The sequence below is a fragment of the Ursus maritimus genome, unplaced genomic scaffold (genome assembly GCF_017311325.1).
Source record: "Ursus maritimus isolate PB19 unplaced genomic scaffold, ASM1731132v1 scaffold_6, whole genome shotgun sequence".
Lineage (NCBI taxonomy): Eukaryota > Metazoa > Chordata > Mammalia > Carnivora > Ursidae > Ursus > Ursus maritimus.
The window spans coordinates 77719989-77746745 of NW_024426774.1; the positions used below are offsets into that span (position 1 = coordinate 77719989).

The 26757-nt window shown below is 40.7% G+C and overlaps 1 protein-coding gene across 1 annotated transcript; it reads right to left on the reverse strand.

Annotated features, from left to right (window-relative positions):
* Window positions 1–67: 67 nt before the first annotated feature.
* On the reverse strand, window positions 68–26454 carry RNF149 (ring finger protein 149). Its single transcript, XM_040623597.1, has 7 exons — window positions 25983–26454; window positions 14759–15009; window positions 13907–13975; window positions 10480–10562; window positions 8032–8128; window positions 3883–4078; window positions 68–1261 (listed from the first exon to the last, which is right to left on the reverse strand). Exons 1-7 carry the CDS (start codon window positions 26437–26439, stop codon window positions 1218–1220), a joined length of 1197 nt encoding a protein of 398 aa, XP_040479531.1. The 5' UTR covers window positions 26440–26454; the 3' UTR covers window positions 68–1217.
* Window positions 26455–26757: the final 303 nt, after the last annotated feature.

Here is a 26757-nt window from a genome sequence, read left to right on the forward strand (position 1 = left end):
AAAAAAAAAAGCTATATGCAACTTAGATACAGCTGTAAGAATAAATTCTTTAAATTTTTTTAAACTCTATTTTTCTCAATAGGCATTTATTTTTATTCACAAAATAAACATATACACAGCAACTAGCTTAGAAGCAACAAAGGACAACAGTTTCAAGTTAAGAAATAACTCTCCCTCATCCTCAACTTCCACCTCCAAGAAGGGAGAGAAAAGTGTGTGTGCTTAATCATTTTAGAAAACTTAAGAGCACAGCCTCCAGAAGCTTTACTTTAACCTGACCCTTCCACCTACAAGTAAGGACAGCCAAGATTAAAAAGGGTAGAGGATGACACAAGGTCATGATCATTAAGTCTGCTTTAAATCAGTCAAGAAAACTGGTTACTTATTTTGTAACAACCACAGTCAAAATTCTCCATCTATCACCTTTTTAATTGTAAAGATTAAATTGTAGTTGGAACCAATATATTCATCATTTACAAAAAAAGTCTGCCTACTCGATTTCCTTAAGGCAATAAAAAATTTACTGCTCATGTGTGATGCAGAATCTTAGCTTTTTTTATTTGTAAAAAAAAAAAAAATGGACAAATTTCCCTCTCCTTTGAGGTGTCATAAGAAATTAGGAATGCAAATCCTAAAGTCTAGTGCTTTTCCTATAATTACAAAGAGAAAACAATGAAGAAGACTTCTTAGGTTTCAAAGTCTCTATATGACATGGAGATTCAAGAAAGCTATAGATTTCTCTCATCTCATTCACAGGTTTAATGTTCTAGAAAAGTCTTTCCTCCAGGGAAACCTCGTGCTCAATTACTGAACTGAATTATACAATTCTATTTCCACTAGTCTAAATTCAGTTGCTTAGTTCTTGAGAAACAAAATAATCCTGTTTTCACAGTACTGTAGCAGCTAGTCTACTATTCAGAAACAACCCCCAACCTGTCCCCTTTAGAGTGCCTTCCTAGTGGTCTCTGTAATAGTCCAAAGCAACATAAATGTTTATCACAAATGATACATTTTAGTAGATAAATATATTAAGACTAATCAAAACGTCTCTTTAAGAATAAAATATCTTAGCCCTTTGTATATCAAATCAGAACCTGAAAGGTAAAAGAATGTACATTATCTTCAAATATACAAACTATGTGCTGAAGTTTAAAAAAAAAACAAGTCCTTTAATTCAAGCCAAAGCTCTGTCCATGATGCGGTCACCAGGATGTGCGCTAGGAGATGGGTCCTCCACGTTGAAGGTCGCTCCTGCCCATTTCTACGACGAAGCAACAAAAACCAGTGTTAGTCACTTAGCATATTCTAAACTTTAATTACATTAACACTGTGACCATTTAGAGACTACACTTCAAGAAATAACAGAAAAATTTAAATAAAACTTACATGTAAAAATGGTAACCCATTCCAGGAAGTCATGAAAAACATACAAACATCTTCCTCACATATAGTATGAGAGGTTTTCTAGTATTAGCCTAACCGACATTACTCTGATCAGCATGGGGCTATAAAGACACAGTTTTAGTTGGTGGTATTAGTATGTTTTCAAAAGTAAACCTGAGAGCTATGACGATGACCAGGAATGATGGTGTCATGAAATGACCATGAAAACAGCGACCATTTACTGGTTTATGTACGTGACCCTATGAGGACTAGGATGTTATTATGCTCATTTTACAGATGATTAAATGCAGGAACAAAGAGATTAAACTATCTTGGAAGAGGAATATGTATTCAACTCCAGACAGACTGGTATTACTAGGAAGAGGAGCACAAAATAATTTCAGCACAAAAAGTTTCTTACAGTAACAGAATACTTCCTCAAATACAGAACCGAAGGTTGAACTCACCTACAGTCGGAGCCAAGAGGGTCAACTGGACAAGAGAAGGAGCACTCACCAGAGAAACACTGTCTGGCAAGTAGTCTACCACTAATAACTTCCATTATTATTTTCTTAGTTGCTACTAAGAGCCCAGTAAATGTTTTATCAACTTTAAGTGAAGCCACATTTTATTCTGGAAGTACTAATGTCTGATTAAAAGAACTGATTTCTCCAATTTAATATCTCTCAAATTATACTGGTATAGTGATAAAGCAGAAAGAACATTATCATTTAAATTACCTGTCAACTTACTGGTGAACAGATACTTGGAAATTTAAGAGAAAAAAAGGACAAAAAAATAAAATAGAAACCAAGCGCGCGCGCACACGTATGGGGAGAGGGCCCAGCTTCTTCAGAAAGCATCTAACATTCTGTTGTTTTATAACCTAGCTTCTTTTTCCACCTTTATTTCTATGCACTATTTCACATGATATCTGAGTTCTAAGGGGAGAGATGCTGATAAACTGAAGCACGACAGGTAACAAGAATGCAGAACACGGGGGACTGCTTTTGAAGGACGTTTAGTCAGGATAAGAGCCCTTACCAGTCTTTAATTACCTCAAGGGTGGTCAAGTACTAGAGGAAGGAAATTTAGTTTCTTTCTGGAGACTGAAGGCAACGGCAACAATTACACTGGCATGTACTTGGGCTCAATTTGATGGAATCCCTGAGGTGGTTCAATCCCAGCAGGAGGCCGGGGAGCTCGTTAGGAGAATGCCCTTTCCACCCTCCAACACTCTGAAATGGATGCTTCCCTTCTCTTCCACAATGTGGTCTTCTCCCTCTGCCACCACTTTAAAACCTAAGTTCTAGTATTTCTACCTATCTTTGCCTCACAGATTCTAAACATGTCAAACACAAAACTGAGTCATTCTGAGTATCACTGATTTGGGAAGTGTGTGTCCTCTTCCTGTATGGCATAATTCAAAATTAGAAGCACTAATTCTTCCCAGGTAAAATAATATGTAAATTTATTCGATTATAATAAAAATTCTAATGGGATTTTCTTTCACTCGGCAAATAATTTGATTACTTTTTTTTAGAAAATGCTGAATAGTCCAGAGATTTTTAAAAATTCAAGATGAGGGATTTGCCTTGCCAATATCAAAACATATTCACAGTTATTATTCACTAAATAATTATTAGTCACTAAAATAATTATAATTCGCTAAATACCGGGACAACTGGTTAAACATTTGGGGGATAATAGGTAAAATCTTCTCTTAAACCATGTGGATTAAAGATTTAAAGGTAATAAAATACAAAAACACAAATACTAGCAAGATATGGGTTAATATACTTAGATCCTGAGATGAGGAAGACCTTCCAAAGTTAGCATGCTATCAAAGGCAGAATCATGAGAGAATATGTTGGACTAGAGAAAAATGAAACACTTCTGTCTACAAAATACATCAACCAAAGGATACAGAAATTGGGGGAGAAACATACAATACAGATGACAAAGACCAAAGAGCTCTTAGAAGTAACATGAAAAAATTAGTTTCTCCAGAGCAAAACAAGGTAAGGATGAAACAGGCAACTCCTAAAAGAATAAAAGTGATCAACAAATATGAAAAGGTAATCTCAGTAATTTAAAAAAAAATGTGATTCACTCTATTTCATCCCTCAGAATGACAAGAAGCAATAAGACAAGTGGTGAAAGTATACACATAATGATTTCAGAGTGTTAAAGTCACCAAACGGGTGCAGTTTAAAGAAATTCTAGTAAACTGAAGCTGTGATACTAAGTAGCTCCAGAGTCACGCACCTACCATAGAGAAAGAGCTCCACACGTTAAGAGAAAAAACAGGTTACCTAACAGCACATAAATGATACTGTCCCCATCCTTAAACAGAGAAGAACGTCTGAAAAGGTATTTACCAAAATGTTAAAATGGTTTTTGCAGGTGTGGGATTATGGTTTTCATTTCTCCTTTATGCTTTTCTGCATTTCCCCCACTGCTGACATCACTTTGTTTTATGACCTACAAGGCACTTACCTAGTAAGGCTGTGTTTTCACCTGCATCTTCTTTAAAACCAGCGTCACAGTGCGGTGCAGAATCACTAGTGGAAGACGACGGCATGCTGCTCCCCTCACTCCTGTCATCCTGTAAAGTGACACTCAAATTTGCAGCCAAAACACTCCCAGGCGTAGGTTCTGCAGCGGGCGTCTCCTGCACGTCCTCGAGCTCTCCCTTGAGAGAACAGAAGAAAATACCTTGTCTGAGTAACACACTCAAAGCTTATCTATCGTTTCATAACCATTACTCAGAACTCCTACAAAGCATTTACTTTTATACACAGAATACGGCAAGAACACGAATGTCTTCTATATTTAGCAATATCGGAAAATGAATTACTTCTCAGTGTGCAGCTTTCCTCACCTAAACACTGTTCATTTGAAAAACCACCTCTCCCCTCGACGCAAGCCATGCCACCTTTAAACTCTTTACTGACAGTAAGTGAAGCTCTGTTAGAGACACACTTTCCTCGCTTTCTGGCCAGAGGGTGTGAATCAGCCTGGCTGTGGCTGTGAGCTTGGATTATTGCTTCTAACTGTCCTACTGTCTCACCGTGGGTACCAGGGTTTCGGAAGAACAGTGTCTGACAACAGAGGGCTTCAGACTGCATCTGATTCACTTAAAAAGAATCAGTTGTGGCTCCCTCAAGACAGTGTCTATTGGCTGTCAGTGTACCTCCAACTCCCCCATTTGCTGAGTTAAAAAAAAGAATAAAAAAGGATAAGGAAAGTGACAGCCCAGTCTCAAACAGAGGTTTATCCAGATACCTTACGGATTAATGCCAGAGTCAGAGCCATGTTGTGAGAGAGCAAACCACTGGTGAGGTAACCTAGTAAAGAAGGGGTGGCTGTGGGTTTATAGGGAGCCTGGGCTTCATGTGAGAACATGGTGCTGGTTCCACCTCCCTCCCCGGGCTCTTGGAGCAAGGACACGGCTGGCCTGCTCCTCCCACTTCTAGAAGCCCTCCTCTGAACCACATGGTACACTGCCTCCTTCTCACTGGTAAGCAACTGAACACCCTCAGGACAGACTCCAAACACACCAAGCCACAAATCCTACTGAGTTGCCATTAACTCCCACCCAGCCCACCCCCATCGGTTTTCCCAGATAGTTACCAGAATACTCACCAAACTTAACCACCTGCCAGTCTCAAAGCCCACATGGTCACACCCTCATCTGCAATACACTGATCTGTCAGGCAAATCCTCTAACACCCAGCTCAGACTCCCCTCTTAAAAAACCACCCTCTTATCTTCTCACTCCACCTGGCGGAGTAAATTCCTCCTTGCTCTGTGCTCCTCGGCACTTCAAACATACCTCCTTTGCAGCGCTGTGCATGGGTACATGCCCTGGCCCCCCCGGTCTAGAAAGTGAAAGTCCACAACCAGAAGGGCTGCGTCTTACTCATCTTTGTCTCCCCAAGTCAGGGTCCAATCTAGCACCTGAGAGAGCACTCCTTTGACACATGCTTGCTGAATGAATGAAAACAACAGTGACAAATGGCACATCGAGAAGGTTGTAGCTGCCAACGCAAGGACCACCTCTCAAGTCCACGTGAAGGACCGATGGCAGCCCTCTCACCACAGCTGTTTCCTTGCAAGCAAGATCTAGCTGCCATATGACAGTGTGTCATAACTGTCTACAAAACCCAATGCAGGAGGGGCAAAGGGACTAAAGAAAATGGCACACTCGTCAAAAATTATAAAAACAACTAAGGGCAAGACAAGTTAATTTCTTAGAGTTTGATTTAAAGTTACTACAGGTTTCTGTTCTTCAAAAAAGAAGTCACACGTCCTGGGGACATAAGATTTCTGAAATTAACATTCTAACAAAGTAATCCAACCTGATGCAAAATGAAATCTTCATTTTTAATGTATGAAATATATATATGCAGATGTAGTTCCAAAAACACAACTCATGAGGATTATTCTCAGTGCTAAGATTAGAGAAATACCCTTACAAAAATTTCTAGAAATGAAAAGCAGGTTTAAAACTACCGACTATGAAGAATGTAACTTAAAATGAGCTTCAGAGTGCCTCTAATGAAGGAAAAGAGGAAGAAGAAGAGGAAAAAGGAAAACTCTGCCAAGAAAAACATCTGTCACGCTCCCTGTATTGTACGGTTTAAGATGCTTAAAATTCTAGGAAGGGTGTCTAAGACACGGGCTCAGTTCACTAAGTCTCAAATTCACTGATATGCCCTGCTAAATAGAGCCATCATTATTAAAAACTATAAATGTATGTTAGAAATTCTAGAGGAAAGACAGATTTTCTAGACATCAAAGCNGGTGAGTTTTCTTTCCCTAAGAGGTCTTAAATGCTGACCTTCCTCCTTTCCTGTACCTGTGGTGGGGCATTCTGGAACTCACACGTGAAGAACATAATTCGCAGGGACACCTGGATGGCTCAGTCAGTTGAGCATCTGACTCTTGGGGTTTCGGCTCAGGTCATGATCTCATGGGTCTAGCCCTGTGTCTGGCTCCATGCTCAGTGGGGAGTCTGCTTGAAAGGTCTCTCCCTCTGCCTCCCCCCACTTCTCTCTAAAATAAATAAATAAATCTTAAAAAAAAAAGAAAAAGAAAAATCTAATTCTTAGAAAATAACAGTGGTAATCAAGGCAGCGGTCTCTCAACTATCTTTCCAAGACCCGCCAAGCTTGAAGATGAGAGGACACCTTGAGGGCTACTGGGGCTGTAAGGTGCATGACTCTACCATAAACACTATTAAAAAACCCTAAAAAAATATGTTTAGCAATAAGAAAAGTATGTGATATTTACATTACTTTTTTTTTTAAAGATTTTATTTATTTATTCGACAGAGACAGAGACAGCCAGCGAGAGAGGGAACACAAGCAGGGGGAGTGGGAGAGGAAGAAGCAGGCTCATAGCAGAGGAGCCTGATGTGGGGCTCGATCCCATAAAGCCGGGATCACGCCCTGAGCCGAAGGCAGACGCCCAACCGCTGTGCCACCCAGGCGCCCCTTACATTACTTCTTCTAAACATTATTTCAAAACGATTTATTATTTAATCAAGAATTTTTTTTTTTAAGATTTTATTTATTTATTCGACAGAGACAGAGACAGCCAGCGAGAGAGGGAACACAAGCAGGGGGAGTGGGAGAGGAAGAAGCAGGCCCACAGCAGAGGAGCCTGACGTGGGGCTCGATCCCATAACGCCAGGATCACGCCCTGAGCCGAAGGCAGACGCCCAACCGCTGTGCCACCCAGGCGCCCCTAATCAAGAATATTTTAAGACACTAACAGATTATACAAAACCTCTAAAAACAATAACAAACACAACAATCTAGAAAAATCTTGTTTTTTTCCTCTATGTCTCCCCCTTTAGGGTGGGACTACTAGTTAAAAGCTTGTACCCTGGAATGAAGCAAACCTATATCTGAAAGCAGATTTCCAAATAACTTGCTGTGTGACCTTCGGTGAGCTACTCGGCTTTTCTAAGCTCAAGTTCCTAATTAGAAAAATAGAGAGAGAAACAGTACTTACCTCCCAGAGTGGCTATGAGGGTGTGATGCAATAACATACAGAAGGCCCTCAGCACACGGCTGGCTACTATTAAGCACCCTCTTTCACTCTGCCCTCGTGTCTTTGTTTTCAGAGGAAGGTCTATGACCACCTAAGTACCACAAACCGCAGAAGCAAATTCCACACAGGACCAATTTCCCCAGCAGGATTTGATTTTCAAACCCAGGAATCTGAGACCTGGTGTCAAGAAGTGTTGGCTTCAGTTTCCTCATCTTGAGGAATGTGCATCTTGAGCCAGAAAATGTATGAGGCTCCTTTCATTTCAAAGATTTGATAATTCCTCTTTGTACAAAACTGATGAGTATATATACATTCTACAGGGCAGCATACATTGCTCTAAGCAATTACAAACTCTCGGGGGGAAACATCTAGCATGTCGGTCTATAATCACAAAGGCAGCAGTTCATTAACTTTTTGGAATGTCTTAAACATTCATTTTTAATCAAGAGGAAAATTTCTTCAGGGAACCACAAAGCTGTTAGAAGGAGCACTTAGTCCATTCCTCCTCCCTTTGGTCAGTAATGAAATTGAATCACTCAGGAAGAACTGGGGCAGAGATTGAATATAAACAAAAATGTAACAAACCCAATATCCCAGGGCTTTGATGACATCAAGTTTACACATTGGACACGTGCGGTGATCCAAAAGCCATGGGTCAATGCATATTCTATGAAAAATATGCCTAAAAAAATTAAGTACGTGTTAATTTTGTAAAATAAATGTTTATATCTTATAAAGGAAACAACACATTCTACTAACTCATCTTCTCGGTACAAGTTAAATGACTTCAAATCAACATTCTGGTCTATTCACTTACTCTACATAATTATCTATTCTACTTTTCATGTTAAACAGAATCTGGAACTTACAGGGAAATTTTCCCTTCACTCTATGAAAATAGCATGGTTTATTTTTGCTTCATGCTAGGTTGTATTTTTCTGTGCCTCTGTAACTTACTAAAAGCCTTTTGGGAATGAATGTGGCAAAAGTAAACCAACAGTCAACTAATAATAAACTGAGAGTATCTTACCTAAGTTAATGAAATGAATCAAATGGAAATACAGCAAAATACAAACAGATCATCTTTGGGTTTTAGGCTTAAAAAATACCCCACTTATTTTCTGTCTTAACATATTTTTGTATATTCCATGTTCTTCTATAATGGTAACTTTCAGAACTGAAGAAAGAAGAAATAAAAATTGCCTATGTATCTTCTTTTTACTGACTTGTCTTAGTTGGCTAACTCTACCTTCTACGTGGTGAATGTTTTCCACACAGAATGAAGAGGAGGAGACAGGAAGAGTGGGTACAGGACCCATGGCTCCCACAGCAGCTGTGTGACATGATGCTGGGACTCCGAGCTGTTGCTTAACCTCTGCACCTCCACCGCAGGCTGTTCTTAGCAGCAAATAACGTAAGTGCTTACAACAGTGTTGGGCACAATAAATACCGAGTAACTGTTCATTATTCATGCTGTTGTGTGAAGACCTCTGCTTCATACTGAAGTCCGATAGCGCAGTTAAAAATAACAGCACTTCATTATATAACATAGTCCAGCCTAGCTAGTCTTCTGACCTTTTCATCCTCAAACTGAAACTGAAACTGACACTGATATAACAGAACTAATTTTTACAAAAACTCAAAGGAAACATGTTGGCTTTATTGGGAAATCTGCTAAATAAAGCACAGGAGAAAATGAGGGGAAATTAAGTAAAAACCCCAGATCAGGAGACCAGGAAATGTGTACAAGCAACATGTCTGCTTGTGAGGGTCAAGGACAAAACCCGGCTCAGCCATCAGGACAGATCTGGCGCTACAGAGGAAGTGAAGTGAGCCTCAGGCCGCTCATTTGTGCTGCATCCCAAGCATCATTTTTAAGTCAGAAAGACGTGCCCTAAACCATCCTGGATAAAAATTCTTTTCTATCTTGGGGCGCCTGGGTGGCACAGCGGTTGGGCGTCTGCCTTCGGCTCAGGGCGTGATCCCGGCGTTATGGGATCGAGCCCCACGTCAGGCTCCTCCGCTATGAGCCTGCTTCTTCCTCTCCCACTCCCCCTGCTTGTGTTCCCTCTCTCGCTGGCTGTCTCTATCTCTGTCAAATAAATACATAAAATCTTAAAAAAAAAAATTCTTTTCTATTTTAATAACTTTCCACAGGACATACTGACTCCAATTCGTTAAATACCCACCATACCAACCTCATATAAAAGCCTGTAGACCAAAGTTAGCTATCTTTATTCTAGAAACTTTTGTTATTCTGGTATTCATTGGTTTTATCTACAGAATCACTGAGAACTTAATCTACAGAGTACTTATATATATATATATACTACTTTGTAAACATAAAGCAAACCGTAATTACATATCAGTTTCTGACCTACTTCTAATAGGTGGGAAGCATAATTAAAATTGATCAGACTGAAAGGATATTATACTTTTTATACATCCTTCTGATAACAGCCATTCTTCTAAACAGTTATCAGTTAAAGTATCCCATTATTTAAAAGAAAAGAAGGAAATCGCAACTTCCCATGGCTAAAGCAAAGCCCCTAATGTACCTAAAGTAAGAAATATTTATTTTGCAGAACCCCCAAAAGAACTAAAACCCAGGGTGCAAATAATAGCAAACTCCTACCCTCCTTGACCCACTTTCTGCTAGCCATTTCTGGCCCTTCCCCTGGGGTCCTTCCCCAGTCATGCTTCAGTTTCCTTGCTCCCACACAGTGTACGTTTTGAACGGCTAAACGTATGATGGAATTCTCAGGATTCGAATGAAGCCTTGCTTTAGACTAAAAGCCAATCCATGGCAAAGATATATAATGGGTCTGCCTGAGGTCTCTTAAGCAATCTTAAAGTAATATAATCTAGGAGCCTAGAAGGCTTGAAGCTTCCTTCCTAAAGGATGAGATGATCACAAGATCATCACGTGATATAGCAAGATCCTCACACTGTAAAAGACACACTAACACTTTTGTCAGAAACCTGAAACTTGTCCAGTAATTCGTAGCATCTCAGGAAGGAAAAAGAACATACTTGCATGGCAGAATTCTGATAACGTCCTTTACTTTAAAATTTTCAATACACACTGCACAATTTTCAGCATCAACATCAATTCCCTGTAAAAAGGAAAGAAACAAGTTCACTATATCCTTGCTACATGCTCTGTCTTGACAAAACTCACAACGTCCTGGGTAAAACAATGACAAATTTTGTACTACCAGGGTACAACCAGAAGCTAAATACAATCTCTATTCAGTATATTTACCTTTTACCACTGTCCAGAGATTATTTAAAGAATCTGGCTGAAAAGGAAAAAATGTCATTGTCTACCTAATCAGACATGAACAGTTTTGATACTAGGGTAGTGTTCATGTTTTCAGGGTTATAGAAATGCAAATGCCTACTTTACTACAGTAAAAATTATTTTTCAAATATAAAACTTGTAAAGAGAATATCCAATAAGCTACTTGTTTCTAGAACAATTAAAAACAAAAACAAGGGCACTTTCACTAGAATTTGCTAAAGAACATAGTTAACAACTTGCAAATGAGAAAACAAAAATGGCTAAATATCTGCAAATATTCCCCTCACTAGTGATAAAAGAATTACGGATTAAAATAAATTACCATTTTTCATCCATCAAATTAATAAAGGTAAAAAGAAATAAGACTTGCCGGGGAGGAAGCAGTCTTGTGACAAAATTTCCACTTCTAAGAATCTATGGTCATCGGCCTTTTTGGTGGTGTCAGCCTTTCCCCCATTTCCCTGGGTACCCCCCACATCGAACCACCTGGCCTCATCCCATCAAAGCAGGAACAGCCAGAGTGGTCATCTGACCCAAGACAGGCCATTGAGACTCCCTTTGATTCTGGGATGGATTCAAGAACTACCAGTGTCTGCATGTAGCTCCAACGTTAGCAAGTGTATTTTATGAGAACACGGCTACCCTGTCCTTATGTAATTATTTTAAAAATACACTGAGCCGTGTACATCACTTGATAGCAAGCAAGCAGTAAAAACTGATTATTGTTATCAAAGAGTATTAAAATTTTTAATACTTAAAATTGTACGTTGCTGTTAAAGTAAATATTATCATTTATCGTATGCCATACAAAACTGATGAAGTAATTTTTAAAGTCCTAAATGGCCTGTAAGCTTATACATTACTGTGAAGGAGTCCATTAAAAAAAAACAAAATTAGAAACCAAACACCCATCTCTAGAACTGGACAAGATGTAGATTTAAGAAAACACAACATTTTTCTGTACAAATTTAATCAAAATCATCAGAAAATCACGTGTGTGGCACCTGGCTGGCTTGGTCAACGGAGCATGCGACTCTTGGTCTCAGGGTTATAAGTCTGAGCCCCATATGGGATGTAGAGAATACTTAAAGAAATAAAACTTAAAAAAAAAAAAAAGAAAGAAAGAAAGAAAGAAAGAAAGAAAGAAAGAAAGAAAGAAAGAAAGAAAAAAGAAAAATCCATGTATGTACCTCACAGACCATTTAGGGATTTCTTTTTAACCATTATTTTGACAACTTTCAAAGAACAGTAGAATCACATTTTCAAAAATATTCTGTATAAAGAAATGCTCAGGGGGCTCCTGGGTGGCTCAGTTGTTAAGTGTCTGCTTTCAGCTCAGGTCATAATCGCAGGGTCCTGGGATCAAGCCTCATGTTGGGCTCCTTGCTCAGCAAGGAGTCTGCTTCTCCCTCTCCCTCTAACCCTCTCCCCTGCTCGTGCTCTCGCTCTCAAATGATTTTTTTTTAAAACTAAAAAAAAAAAAAAAAAAAAAAAAAAAAAGCCCTGTACAGGAAGAGGATATTATCAATTTACTTATGTTCTTAAGGACTCAATTCAGTATATTGTACATATACATCTCTGCGCATATTTAAGACCGAGATTTCCTGCTATGGAGCAGAAGACATATTCTAAGGGGAGCATAAAACTACATGCTTATCAAGTGACCAGCCATGTGTAATGCATGTAGAGTTTGTCACAGGCATTTACTGGAGACACTCTCCCCAAGGACCCTCAGTGATCTGTACATCAAGTGCTAATCTCAAGCCATCACATGAGAAACTTTGTTTGGTTTTACTTTTTCTGTTCAGTACATCTGCATGGGAAGAAACCAGTACCCTGCACAAACTATTAAAATTCAACTGTTACCTCTGTATAAGGCATTCGGGAAAGAATAGAAGCCAACAATATAATTCCAAGAGTATCTTCATATTAAATACACTAAATAAACCATTAATATCAGAATCCAAAGTTTAAAAATCAAAGGTCTATAATTTAATGAGTATTATTTCTGCTTTAAAGTTGGTCAAAAGAAGGGATACATAAAATAAGTACAGTTATTCTTTCTCTTTTTCAAAGGGGGAGTGAAGGGTAGAACAGATGAAGTCTCAACGATTTGGTGAGATGAAATGAAAATCAAAACAACAGAACCAACCTATACTTACAAGTCAACACTTATCAACATCTTAAAGACAGAGAAGACAAACCATTAAAAAAAAGTCCTACTACTGCATTAGCAACTGTTTTCCTCTTAAATAACTGATCCTCTAGGACCTGCCCCATTCCCAAAATGCTTTAAAACTGAGGTATGATTTTGACTTTTTATGTCCTGGTTGGCCATGTCAAAATGGTTTTTTTTTTTTTTTAAATAGTTTTAAGGGGTGCCTGGGTGGCTCAGTTGGTTAAGCAACTGCCTTCAGCTCAGGCCATGATCCTGGAGTCCCGGGATGGAGTCCCGCATTGGGCTCCCAGCTCAGCAGGGAGTCTGCTTCTCCCTCTGACCCTCTCCCCTCTCACGTTCTTTCTCACTCTCTCTTTCAAATAAATAAAATCTTAAAGAAAAAAAAAGGGGGGGGGAGTTTTAAGTACATTTTTTTCTCCCGTTCTCTACAAATCCCTGTTTTTTCCTCCCTGTATTTAAGGGAATCAGAGAGAATGGACACATAGCCTATCGCCTCAAAATTAACAGAAATGAATTTGAAGAATCAAAGGTCTATGGTCTAAGGGAACTTGGAAGTTCTTTACCTTCCTTAGAGTCACCTGGGTCTGACTGACAGGTAGAACTTTCTTAGGTGACAGACGTGTCAGTCCTGTCCAGTATGGTAGCAACCAGCCAATAGGGCCATTTGAATGTAGCTCTAGTGTGACTCAGGAACTGAATTTTAGGTTCAATTTCATCCATTTAAAGTAAAATAACTGTATGCAACTAATGGCTACCTTATCTGGTGGCACGGGATTAGGAGGCTCTTCAATGTGCAACTGAGTATTTCTGTCAACCCTTCCCTAAAATGAACACATGTATGCAAGTTATTACTAACTCAAACTAGTCAAACTCCACATGTTCAATGTATGAGTTTAACAGACTGCAAAGTTTTAGTTAGACATATAAACAGATACATACTTTAGTCTAAAAGAAACCAAACCCCATGAAAATGTTACCTTTTCTCCATGCTTTACAGTATGAAGTGGAAGCTGGCCAATGATTTTCTTAGCTTCTTTCCTATGGCTCTTAGGTAGGAAAAATATTATTATCACTAAAAATTTTAAGTCACTATTTTAAAAAATTCACATAAGCGTACAGAAAAAATTTCATTTAAAAAACAGTTAAATGATTACAATGAAAATGACAAAAATTACCATTTACATTTTAATGTATAAAATACCCACATATAACTTAAGAGCTGTTTGATCAGAGTATTTATTTTCAATTCCATGCCTGAAGAAGAAACCAATTCTTATGTTTAAATATTGGCAAGAGAGTAGGAAGCTGAGGATGGGGGTGAAGGGGTCCCACCGATTCATCCTCTAATGCCCGTCCCTAAAACGAAAGAGCAGCAGGTGCAAGATGACCTGAAATGACTACCACCTACAAAGCCAGAAAGAGTGGCTTTTCAAGAGAACAGGTAAGTGTGAAATTCAAAGGCCTGTCTATGGAAGCCTCTGGGTCTCTGCAGATCAATGGCTTTGAAAGTTGCCCCACAAGAGAAGCCAGGAAGCCGCTCCCACTCTGCTCCTCGCCTTCAGGCTGAGGGTTCTCCTTGTTTTAAACACAGAACCAGGTCCTGTACCTCAGGCCTATTTATCCTTCCTTTATGTCCCAAAAAGGGGAAAAAGGGTATTCACAGGAGCAAAACATGCAAAAAGTGACCCCATTTAAAGGTATTTAATTTCCCACAGAACAGAAAATTTAATATACTCTAATTAAAAAATTATTTTTAAAAAAAGTTACATGAGGAATATTTATGAACTATCTTTTAAAAAGCAAAGTTAAAAAGAATTACCCATTATTACCTGACTTCCAAACTGTGAGCCAGTATATAGGAAACGCTGTATATAGTAGAATATCAGCCAGGCTAATGAGATAATCATCATGGTGATGAAGGCGATGGCCACAAATACCACAGACTGACCACTGATAAACTCCTGTACGTGACGGGTGCCAACCCCTATGGTCATTTTGACTGCAATGCCTTTCTGCACCAGATCCAAAATTTCTCTTCCTTTTGGGTAGCTAACCATAATGACTACTATATTTCCTGTTCCTGTAGGGAAGAACAAAAAATGTCAATACGAAGAACACAAAATGAGATACAGAGAAAGGTAAGAGAAAAATATAAAGAGTACTACAGCTTGTCCATATGTAACATCCAAAACTTTAAAAAAATGTTTAATTTTCAAGGAAAACATAAGTTGCCAGAACTGGTCCCCAAAGAGAAAACAGACTGACCACATTAGAAGTAGAATAAGTCTCTAATAACTATCCCCCCAAAAGTAAGAGCCCCATTCAATTCCATAGGTGAATTCTACCACCAAAACTTTAAGTACTGAAACTGTTCCACAGGAGATTAAAAAAGTTAAAAAAGTTTTAAAAAATTTCCAGATAATAAAGCCAAACATGGGAATAAACCAAAAGAACCATACAGACTAATTTCATTTATGAATATGAATACATAATGCCTAGAGGTGCCTGGGTGGCTAAGTCGGTTAAGCGTCTGCCTTCGGCTCAGGTCATGATCCTGGGGTCCTGGGACTGAGCCCTGCATCAGGATCCCCGCTCAGCAGGGAGTCTGCTTCTCCCTCTCACCCTCCTCCCTCCCATGCGCCCTCTCACTCTTTCTCTCAAATAAATAAAATCTTAAAATGCCTACCTAAAGCATGCTTATTAATCACAGGGAGGCAATCCGAGAATTTCTACTATGATCACTATTATTTAACGTTAGTCTAAAGGCATAAGCAGACAAAATACAAAAAAATAGGAAAGAAGAGGTAAAATCAGTTTACATAAATCTATCTATAAATTAATCTATAAATCTATTTAATAAATCTAATTATAAATTAGAAATAAAATACCAATAGAATTCTTAAAACCTTAAAAATGCTGTTTCTGAAGTTCATTAGGGGAAAAATAATCACAAATGATCAGGAAAACTTTTTAAACATAAAACCTGAACTAACCTTTACAATTAAAGTAATTGAAACAGTGTGGTAGTAGCAAAGGAAGACAACGAGAGTAAGGGGGTAGAATGAAAGTCCAGAAATGAGGCCCAAATACAAAAAAGAACTTAGTACATGATAAAACTGTAATCTTAAAACACTGGGGTAAAATGGATCATTATAAAAAAAATAGTATGGGGATAACTGGGTATTATCTGAGGGAAAATAAAAAAGCTGTATACCTATCTCACAATTTATGGCAAAATAAGTTCCAAGTAAATCAAAGATTTAAATATATAAATATATAAAAGAGAAGAAATATAAAAATGAAAATTTTCCACATGGCTAAAAAAGAGTAAAATCGAGGAATCAAGATCAAAAGAGCAAATGGCCAACAGGGGGGAAAATACATGTAACATAACAAAGACAGAAAACAATTTCCTGTAAGAGAGCAACAGAAAAGACAAAATATTTTTTTTACACATCAGCTTTAGTGAGATAGAATTGACATGTCATAAAATTCACCCTTTTAAAGTATACAATTCACTGTTTTTTAGTATATTCACAAAGGCTGCGCAACCATAACCACAATCTAATTCCATAACATTTTCACAGCCCTAAAAAGAAAACCTGTACGCCTCAGTGGTCACTCCCCAACAAACAGATTTTAAACACATGAAAAGTCATGGTACAAATGAAAACATTAAAAAGATCTTCAACTTACATCGCAATGCATCCTGAAAACCTAAGTTGAAAATATCCTAAGTAGAAAATGCATTTAATACGGAACATCACTGCTTAGCTTAGCCTACCTCAAACGTGCTCAGAACACTTACAACAACCTATGTATGGTTGGGCAAAATCCTCTAACACTGTACCTACAGGGAAGTGCTGACTATTTCATGTAATTTGCTGAATACAGTATAGAAAGTAAAAAACGAAATGGTGATCTGGGTACCGAATGGTTGTTGACCTTCATGATCATGCGGCGGACTGGGAGCTAGGGCCGCTGCCACAACCCAGCATCATGAGAGAGTATTGTAGGCCGTATCGCTAGCCCAGGAAAAGATCCAAATTCAAAATTTGAAGTATGGTTTCCACGGAATGCATGCTCCTTTTGTGCCACCATAAAGTAAAAAAATTGCAAGTCAAACCATAGTAAGCTGGGGATCATCCATACCTCTATGACGGCAAAGATCAAATAGTTTTGATCCTCCGTTACGGCGAGAGGGAGCACAAACCTGCACTCTCGCATGCTGCGGGGGGAGTTTATTATTACTATCGTCGATGGAGGGAAATGGCTATCAAAAAACTTGTATTTATTTATTTTTCCCAAGAAATTTAATGCACAGCGCTTTGATTCAGCAATTCCATGTCCAAGAACTTAATTGCAAAGTTACACTTTCATATGTATACAGGAGCTACCCGTAAAGATATCTGTCGTCAAATTTGTTTTCTCTAAGTTTCTGCTATTACAATCTAAACGTCCATCCATAGGAAGAGGGTTACATAAACTACAGTACGTGTACACAGACTGAGGGGTGACTCCATTTGTATGGACAGTACCCAAGATGACAGGAGGGGGAAAAAAGCAACGTGTCAAACTATGTGGATGGAAAATCTATATGTCACATCAATTTGGACTGCCTCTGGAAGGTGACAGAGACTAGGGACCCTTACTCCGTCTAGGGAGAGGAGTTGGACACAATAAAAATTCTGTACAATGTGCGCGTATCACCTATTCAAAAACTAATTTAAAAAATGCACAGAAAGGGGCGCCTGGGTTGTTCAGTCGGTTAAGCGTCTGCCTTCGGCTCAGGTCATGATCCCGGGGTCCTGGAGTGGAGCCCCACATCAGGCTTCCTGCTCAGGGGGGAGCCTGCTTCTCCTTCTCCCTCTGCCTGCTGCTCCCCCAGCTGTGCTCTCTAATAAATAAAATCTTTTAAAAAATAAATAAAATAAAAATACACACAAAGAATGTTCTCTGGCATCACTTTGAAACTGCGTCAATAACAATTTTATTGCAGAGAGAAACTTAATCTGTAGCAAACCAACTGTGGCCCCTGCCATTGGGATTTAGTTACTGAAACACCAGAAGAGCACCCTTCTAAGGTGGCTCCCCCCAGGAGGCCAATCCTTTGACCTGGGCCGTAAGTATCACTTAGCAAGAACTGTACTTGTCGCCCCACTCACACAGTCTGCCATGTCATCACTGGGGAGACACGAGAAGGAGGAAGGCATTTCCTGCCTTCAGGAAAACAAACATCTAGAAGCTGAGACACATAAGCACAGAAACAATTATTATGATAGTTATACCACTTATAATTACATGGCACTTATAAGCTGAAAGCCTTTTCTCATAAACCTCCTTCTGTGGAAAACTTCAAGCACACACTAAAGTAGAAAGAACGGTTTAATGAACTCCATGCGCCTGTCTCAGTTTTTATACAGAAAATAAAACTGTTTCCCTGCTACGGTCACAGCTACACAAAACTTCTGGTACTGACATAATTTCTTTGTGTTAACTGGGGAAAACCAACTGCGGAGCACTTTCACATGCACACGTCACTTGAAGCAGAGAGGCCAAATTACCCTTTTACAGATGAGGGCTCAAAAATCTGAAGAGAACTGCTGAATGTCATATACTACCTGGAAAAGCCAGTTCTAGGCCCTGAAGACCCAGCTCCCACACAGTATCTCTGCCCTGCCTCCTCGTGGGGTCCCAGGCTTTAGAGCCACGCAGACTGGGTTCAAATCTGTCATCCACTGTCTGGGTCTGGAGAAACTACCCTCTCTGAGAATATTTCTTCAGCTATAAAATGAGAATGAGAATTTTTCTATTTTGGACTATTGCTTATTTAATAAAAAAGCGGAATACAAAGAGCTGCAGAAATGCAGTGATAGTTTTGTCTGAGGTGGGAGAGAACTCTTTCCTTAGGAAGTACACTTGAGGTACATCTGGAAGGACAGGAGAAGTTTGCCGAGCAAACAAAGGAGGCTTTCTAGGCTGTGAAATCATCATAAAAAACATACTTGGGATGGTGATTGGTCCAATTTGGTTAGTGACTAAAATACAGTTGTCCCCCTTATCACAAGGGATACAACCCAAGACCTCCAGTGAATGCCGGGAATTGCAGATAGCAACGAATGCTATATATACTATTTTTCCCCCATACACACCTATGATAAAGTTTAATTTACAAATTAGGTACAGTAAGAGATTAACAACTAATAATAAAATAGGACAATTATAACAACATACTGCAAAAAAAAAAGTCATATGAATGTGGCCTCTCTTAAAATATTTTGTACTGCACTCACCCTTCTTGTGATGATGTGAGATGATAAAATGCCCACGTGATGAGACGAAGCGAGGTCAATGATGTAGACATCATGACCTAACATTAGGCTACTACTAATCTTGTGACCATAGGTCAGAAGGAAGATCATCTACTTCCAGACCGAGGTTGACCGTGGGTAACTGGAACCATGGATAAGGGGGGTGACTACTGTCTATGTAAAGGTATCTTGTTTATCTCCTTATCCCCAGTGCCTCACATAGAACCTGGCACACAGAAAGTGTTTAATAAATATTTGCTGAATAAATGAATGAGTAAATAAAAGGTGGAAGATGAACTGAGATTACTGGGGTTCTTGAACACCAAAATTTTCAAAGGAAGGGGCTACTGACACAGTGATTATCAGAGGGATACGCTGAACTGAAACCACTTGTAATATCAACTTGAAATTTTTCACCTAGGAAACTAAAACAGTTCACGGAGTTAAAAGAAATCATGAAAAAAAAAAATACTGTGTCTAGGATGACAGCTAAACCATTTGCTATACTAATTATAGCAGCAAGATTGCTTCTGGGAACTACTTTAAATTAACAAAACTCAGAATGAAGACTCATCCTATACCATGATTTGCTTTTCCGGACCATTTTTTGGGATGAACCGGAGGTAGGGCAGCTGAATAAAAACGCACTAGCTTGCGGTCACTGTGTGCATGACCGGAGGGATACCAGGGACAGGCACCTCGTTTGGCCCTGCCCTTACCTCCTCATGCACTACCACGTCCCCAGGCCAATCCCAGAGAGCCTTAGGGACACAGGAGAGCAAATCACAGCTGATTTCCCAACTAAAGAGCTGAGTTTCTTCATGGGACACACAGACACTCAAAGACTTAGGAGAGGAGAGAAAGTTCTTAGGATTTTTTCCTACCCCAGCAAAAGAATCCCATTACATTTCAGGTTTTCTTTCTTTCTCATAACTTCCATACCCTTAATACTGCCACCAGTCATGCTTGTGTAAAAACAGTCATCTTGTGCAATCCCTCTCGCTCCCCCAAAGAAGAGGTAAGAGGTGTATTACCATTAGACTGGAAAACTCCAAGTTTATTTTTGTCTTACTTAGCACAAGTCTGTGTACAGAGTACATGATCATAAACCTACTTGTCAGATAATAAATACCAAATACAGTACTCTTTAGCAAGCCAAACCGTCCATAATAGAAAACTCCTCTGTGCCAGAAATAAAATTGCATATATTTCTGTTTCCTTTCAAATGTCTGTGTTCCTCTTACCACTTGCTCAAAAACAAAAAAGAAAGAAAGCTTGTCATGGTCAGTAGGTTCAAAATTTTAGAGGTTACATGTGAGTCCAGTGTACCATTTCTCTCCTCCCAAAGGAAACTATATAGATTTCAACATTCTTTTGAAGGGGGTGGGAACTACTGAAATACTTGAATGGTGGATTAGATTTCTGCTCTAGAAAACTGATTCAGGCAGCAAGAAATACATTTTAGAGTCCCAGCAAAAGATCCCATTAAATTTCAGGTTTTCTTTCTTTCTCATAACTTCTATACCCTCTCCACCTTCTAACCCCCAACCTGGAAAATTCTTAGTCAAATCTTCAAGATTCAGCACAAGCTCAACTCAAGCACCACCCACCCCTTTGGGCCTGCAATGTATCAGATCCTCCTAGATACAGCTCTAGTAGGTGTATAAAACATCTACTAGAATTTCTTTATAGGTCTCTCTCCCTCACTAGACGAGTACTACCTGTTCTTATTTATTAGCTTTTGTAGCCAAGTATCATGCAGTGGTGACCCACAGAAGAGTTTCTGTATGCATCTGAAAAAATTGGCTTATCTTCAAGTATTATAGCTGAAATGCCTCAATAAGGATAATATTAATAGAAACAGTACACCCAATATGAATGCAAATGTCTCCAAAATTTGAAGCTACTATGCAAAACAGAATTGTTTTTATGGTTGGCTGGGAGTGTCAGGAGAACACAAAAACAAACGTAATTCTTTTCTTGGAAATTTAAATTATGTTTTAGATAATTTGACTTGCTCAAAAATATTTTATATTTGTTGAATATACAACTCTACAGGGTTCCTAAATGCATTACTTTATCTCAGGGCTTCAGCCTTTTGCAATGCTATTCCCACCACCAAGATGTCCTATAGCCCGACCCCCCCTTCCACACACCACACACACCCAGAGACACCTTCTGCATCAACGCGTCCTTCAAAACTCAATCTTTCTGGGAACCACCTTAGTTAATCCCACCTTCCAAGTGTGCCTGTGAGGTGCCATTTCTGTCTTCCTACAGCACCAAAATACGTAATTCAAATTCACATTTCTGGATCATTTGAGTATAGCATTAAACATCATCGAACATTTATTATTCATAAAGAACTACTTACCATGCTCTGCAAATGCAAAATGCACCACATCTTCTATAACACAAGGGGCTTCTACATTTTTGTCATTTCCCTCCACCCCAATTCTGGCCCCTTCTTCAAACACAGCTCTAAGCCTTGCCAGTACTTGGCACTCAGTAAACAGCTGTTAACAGAATGAATGAAGTTAACTGTATACACAGTAAATAAATGAATCTATTCTTAAAAGGCCATGCCACAATTTCAGCAAAAGGATCATCCTATTTATTAACTGACAATAATTACACTAAGGCCAATAGTCTATGAAAATTTTGTTTTATTTTTTTTTAAGTTTCTTTTCTTTTTTTTTTTTTTAAGATTTTATTTATTTATTTGTCAGAGAGAGAGCACAAGCAGGGAGAATGGCAGGCAGAGGGAGAAGCAGGCTTCCCGCTGAGAAGGGAGCCCAATGTGGGACTCGATCCCAGAACTGTGGGATCATGACCTGAGCTGAAGGCAGACACTTAACCAACTGAGCCACCCAGGAATCCCTAAAAACTTGTTTTAATGATTTGACTTGTATCAATTTTTACTCATCTTAGTCAAACTAACTTCTAGTCACTCTTGCAGGATCTGCTTTAAATGTCCTTCCTTTATGCTCCCTAAGCATCCATGCATATAATTCAATCAAGGTCCAAACCATATTGTCTGGAAAGTTGTTTAACGCTCCCACCAGGTCACAAACTCCTCAAAGGCAGGCACGAGTCTTATGCATTTCTATACCTGAGCAAGCACAATACTTGGCCCAAAGTGGCTACTCATTATTCTGTCTGCTAAAGTAAAGAAAATTGACAGGAAATTAATTAGTTTAACAGTCCTTATAGTTGTTTTGATAGATTATCTTAGAGTCATGATTTTATTTTTATCCAAAGTATCTTGTACTAGATTTAGTAGAGTCAAGTAACGCACTTAAGAAAAAATGGAGAGGGGCGCCTGGGTGGCTCAGTCTTTAGGCATCTGCCTTTGGCTCAGTTCATGATCCCAGCGTTCTGGGATCGAGCAAGCCCCCCGCATCGGGAAGCCTGCTTCTCCCTCTCACAGTCCCCCTGCTTGTGTTCCCTCTCTTGCTGCCTCTTTCTCTGTCAAATAAATAAATAAAATCTTAAAAAAGAAAAAAAAGAAAAGAAAAACTGGAGAAATCCTCCCTGAGATGTGGGAAAAGACTATCACAATCCAATTTTACAAGTAGCCACCTCTATCTATTTTGCAGAATACCAGTGCTACACGGGAACACTGAAACCACTGAAATCTGTGGTTTTTACTGCCTCCAGCCACATTCTGACAAAATCCAAGAAACTTAACTTGAGCTGCATTCGAGGTTCTGTATAACATTTCAAATTCAAGTATTTCAAAGTCAGTTTGTCTTCTGACTTAATTCCATTCATTCCATTCTTAATGCTATTCCATTCTCAAAAAGTCTTGATACACTTGTACCCTTGTTCCCAGTTGGGCCAACTTCTGTGAAGGTCATTCCTTTCCATTCCTATAGTCACCACTACAGTATTAGCCCTTATACAGTTGATCCTTGAACAACACAGGTTTGAAATGTGTGGGTTAACTTATGCAAGGATTTTTTTTTCCAATACAGTACAGTAAATTTTCTCTTATGATTTTAATATAACATTTCCTTCCCTCTAGCTTATTTTATTGTAAGAATCCAGTAGGCAATACATGTAACATACAAAACATGTGTTAACTGACTGTTTATGTTATTGGTAAAATGCCCAGTCAAAAGTTAAGGAGTCGAGAGGCGCCTGGGTGGCACACCAGTTAAGCGTCTGCCTTCGGCTCAGGGCGTGATCCTGGCGTTATGGGATCGAGCCCCACATCAGGCTCCTCCACTAGGAGCCTGCTTCTTCCTCTCCCACTCCCCCTGCTTGTGTTCCCTCTCTCGCTGGCTGTCTCTATCCTGTCGAATAAATAAATAAAATCTTAAAAAAAAAAAAAGTTAAGGAGTCGAAAGTTAATATGCAAATTTTCCACTGCATGGGGGGTTGGTGCCTCTAAGCCTTGTGTTGTTCAAGGGTCAACTTTATTTCTACTTGGATCAGCCCTACAGACTACAGTCTCTGCAGGTTTTCCTGTTTAATCCACTGGTCACAATGCTACCCAATTAATCTCCCTTTAAGTCAGAGGTTCAAAACATTGGATGATTTTGTCATCACTTCTCCCCCCCAGACATTTGGTATTATCTGGAGACATTTTTGGTTGTCACAACTGGAGGTAGAGGCCAGGGATGCTAAACATCCTATAATGCACAGGACAGCCCCTCCCACAACAAAGAATGATCTGGCTATATACAGAGACATCCCCCCCCCATTACCTGGTCCAGTTTCCTCATCCACAAAGTGGGGTTAAAGTACCTACTAAGGCTGTCAGGAGGATTAAGTGAGCTGCTGTATGGAGAGCACTGAGCACAGTGCCTAGACACTGGGTACTCTCACACATTAAAAAAAAATTGCTAAAGCTGTTACTTTTGTCTTTTTTCCCAAACAGAATGATTCTCACAGTAAAGAGATTAGAATGGACATTGATAATAGAAGAGAAACTCATGAGGATTTCAAATAAACATCATTGAGGTGTTTTTTGGGGCCTGGATAAATGATGTCAATAATATAAGCAAGCAATGTGGCTGAACCATAGTTAAAGCAAGTGCTATTAGCCTGGAAAAATGCGAACATCACGATCAAAAAACGCAGTGAACAGGTTTAAAAAATTGTAGTCGATGTCCCAGCCATTGAAAAGAAAAGGTCCAAATGAAGATGTTGTAGACTTAGAAGAGACTGCAAGGACCCAGAATCAGAGAATCCTGACACACTAACCTCTTTTCTTTGACAGAACTACTAAAACTGGGAAAACACCATCAATACGATGTATCAGGAATGGTCTCTGAAATCTGACAGAGCTTTTCATGGCAGCTTTATGGAAACGTGGCTTGGGTACAATGAGAATTTGGTACTTGTAACCACTGGAATAACTGCACCAAAGGTGGTGCCTCACCCAATGCCACCACATGAGCATCTGCTCCCATTTCCTCTTCCAAAACCACTTCCTTCTGTTGCAGCTGAGAATTTCCCCTCTACTGTCTGAACACAACCGCTCCGAAGTATCCTATACATGGCCTCCTTCAAGACCTGCCTCCTGCAGTTACCTCTCCTGTATCCCGGATCTCTACCACATCACTCCAACCAATTTCAGTACGCCCTACGAATGTCCACCCTAACCCTCCCTTGTCCTATAGTTTCTGCACACTTCTGTGCATCTCGAGCCCTCAGTCAACCTTCTTGAAAGAGTTGTTCTAACAGTCTCCACTTTCTCACCTCTCAACTGATTTCCATTCGCATCACTGCTAAAATAGGCTAAATCCAAAGTCACTTTTCTGTCCTCATTAAAGTTCGACCCTGCCTTTAAATAATCAAAGCGGAATGAAAAACAGAAGTACAGGAAAAAGGATGTCTGACTTGCAGCAGCAGAAACTTTAAAACAGACTTTAATCACAATAAATTCAGAATGAGTCATGATCTTAGAAATCATAACAAATATGTTCACTCTGCTGGGTCCTATGGCACTCAGATTTTAGTTCTGAGGAGGACGTCTTGCAAAATAAGACTCTCAAACTGTCATCAGTGCTTGAAGATGCAACCTGTTGCCCTGGGGAATAGGTGTGTGGGAAGTGTCGTCTGGCAAAGAGCAAGACCTTTTCCTAAATGAACACAACCTGAAAAATTTCATCCAAACTCAAGACTCAAGGAACCTGATTGGCAGTAGGGCCAGTATTATAACCTTACATGGAGAAAGTGAGAAAGCATATCCGCACTTAAATCCAGATTTTATGGCTCAAAAGTTCAGAATACTCAGACATGTTTTATGAAAGTGAACAAACCAGAGTTCGACCAAGCCACCACTTGACATTGGTGAAGAGACTGCCAGACCTTGGCGTGCGCTGGGAAACAGCTTCCATTCCTACCCCACCTGACTTTGTGAAAACGATGAACGGAAAGGGACCCATGATTAGCAATCAAGAGACTTTCCACCACAATCCTCTTCAGGTGGGTTTTCTTTCCTTCTCCCCATTGCCCTCCTCCAGAGGGCACCTCCCCCCACCTGAAGGGCCCAAGGCGAAGATCTAATCTTGTCCGGAGGCCCGCCTACCTGCCCATAGAGCCCCGGGGGGGCCACGGCGCGCACAGCCAAAGCTTCCCTCCCAGGTCCTGACCGCCAGAAACCATCAGAGTCGCGCCCCCATACCCTTCGCTGCCAGCCGCTGGGGATCAAAGCCGAGGCCGAGAGGGCGGTCGGCCATGACTAAGCCGCAGAGTTCCCCCCGCCGCCTCCCCGCGTCCCCCGGCTCACCCGCGTGGGACATGGGCGTGGTGAGGTTCCCGTGGCCCTCCTCGTTGTAGAGGACCACGGCCGAGGCGTTCCTCCGCGCAGCCACCAGCACCTTGTCCTTAAAGGTGCAGCCCCCGCGCGCCACCAGGGCGACCCAAGGCGCGTCCCCCCGGCCGCCGGGCGCCGGCACTAGGAAGCGAGTGTCGGGGGCGCAGCCCTCGGGGTCGCGGCCCGCCGCACGCGGGACGCCCACCAGGCCTTGCGCGCTCTCCTTGGGCGAGCTGTCGCCGAAGCGGCCGCTCTCTGAGACGCTCCACACGGTGCGGTTCGTGTACGGGTCCACGTACTCGGTGCTCACCACGGCCGAGTACCACTCGAACGCCCGGCCCCTGGCCCCGGGCGCGTACAGGGCCAGCGCCAGCAGCGCCAGCGCGCCGCGGGCCCCGACGCCGGCCTCGGGCCGCCGCCGCCACGCCATGGCCCCACCGCCGCGCTGACGAGGAGGAGGCCGGGGTTCGAGCAGCACGCGTGCGAAGCCGCTGAGGAACGTAAAGAAGCTGGCGCTTGCCGCCGAGCTGGGGAAGCGCCAGGCGGGGCGGCGGGCGGGGCCGCGGCGCACGCGCACCTGGCGGAGCGGGGGAAGGGGGAGGGGAGTGGGGGCGGGGCCTTCCTTGGCCCCTCCCCGCCGAGACCCCGGCGCTGGGTGCGCGGGCTGGAGGCTCCCGCCTCCCCCTGGTGCCTGAGCGTGAGCCTCCCCCTGGTGCCTGAGCTTGACCGATCGCTGGTCCCCAGGCGG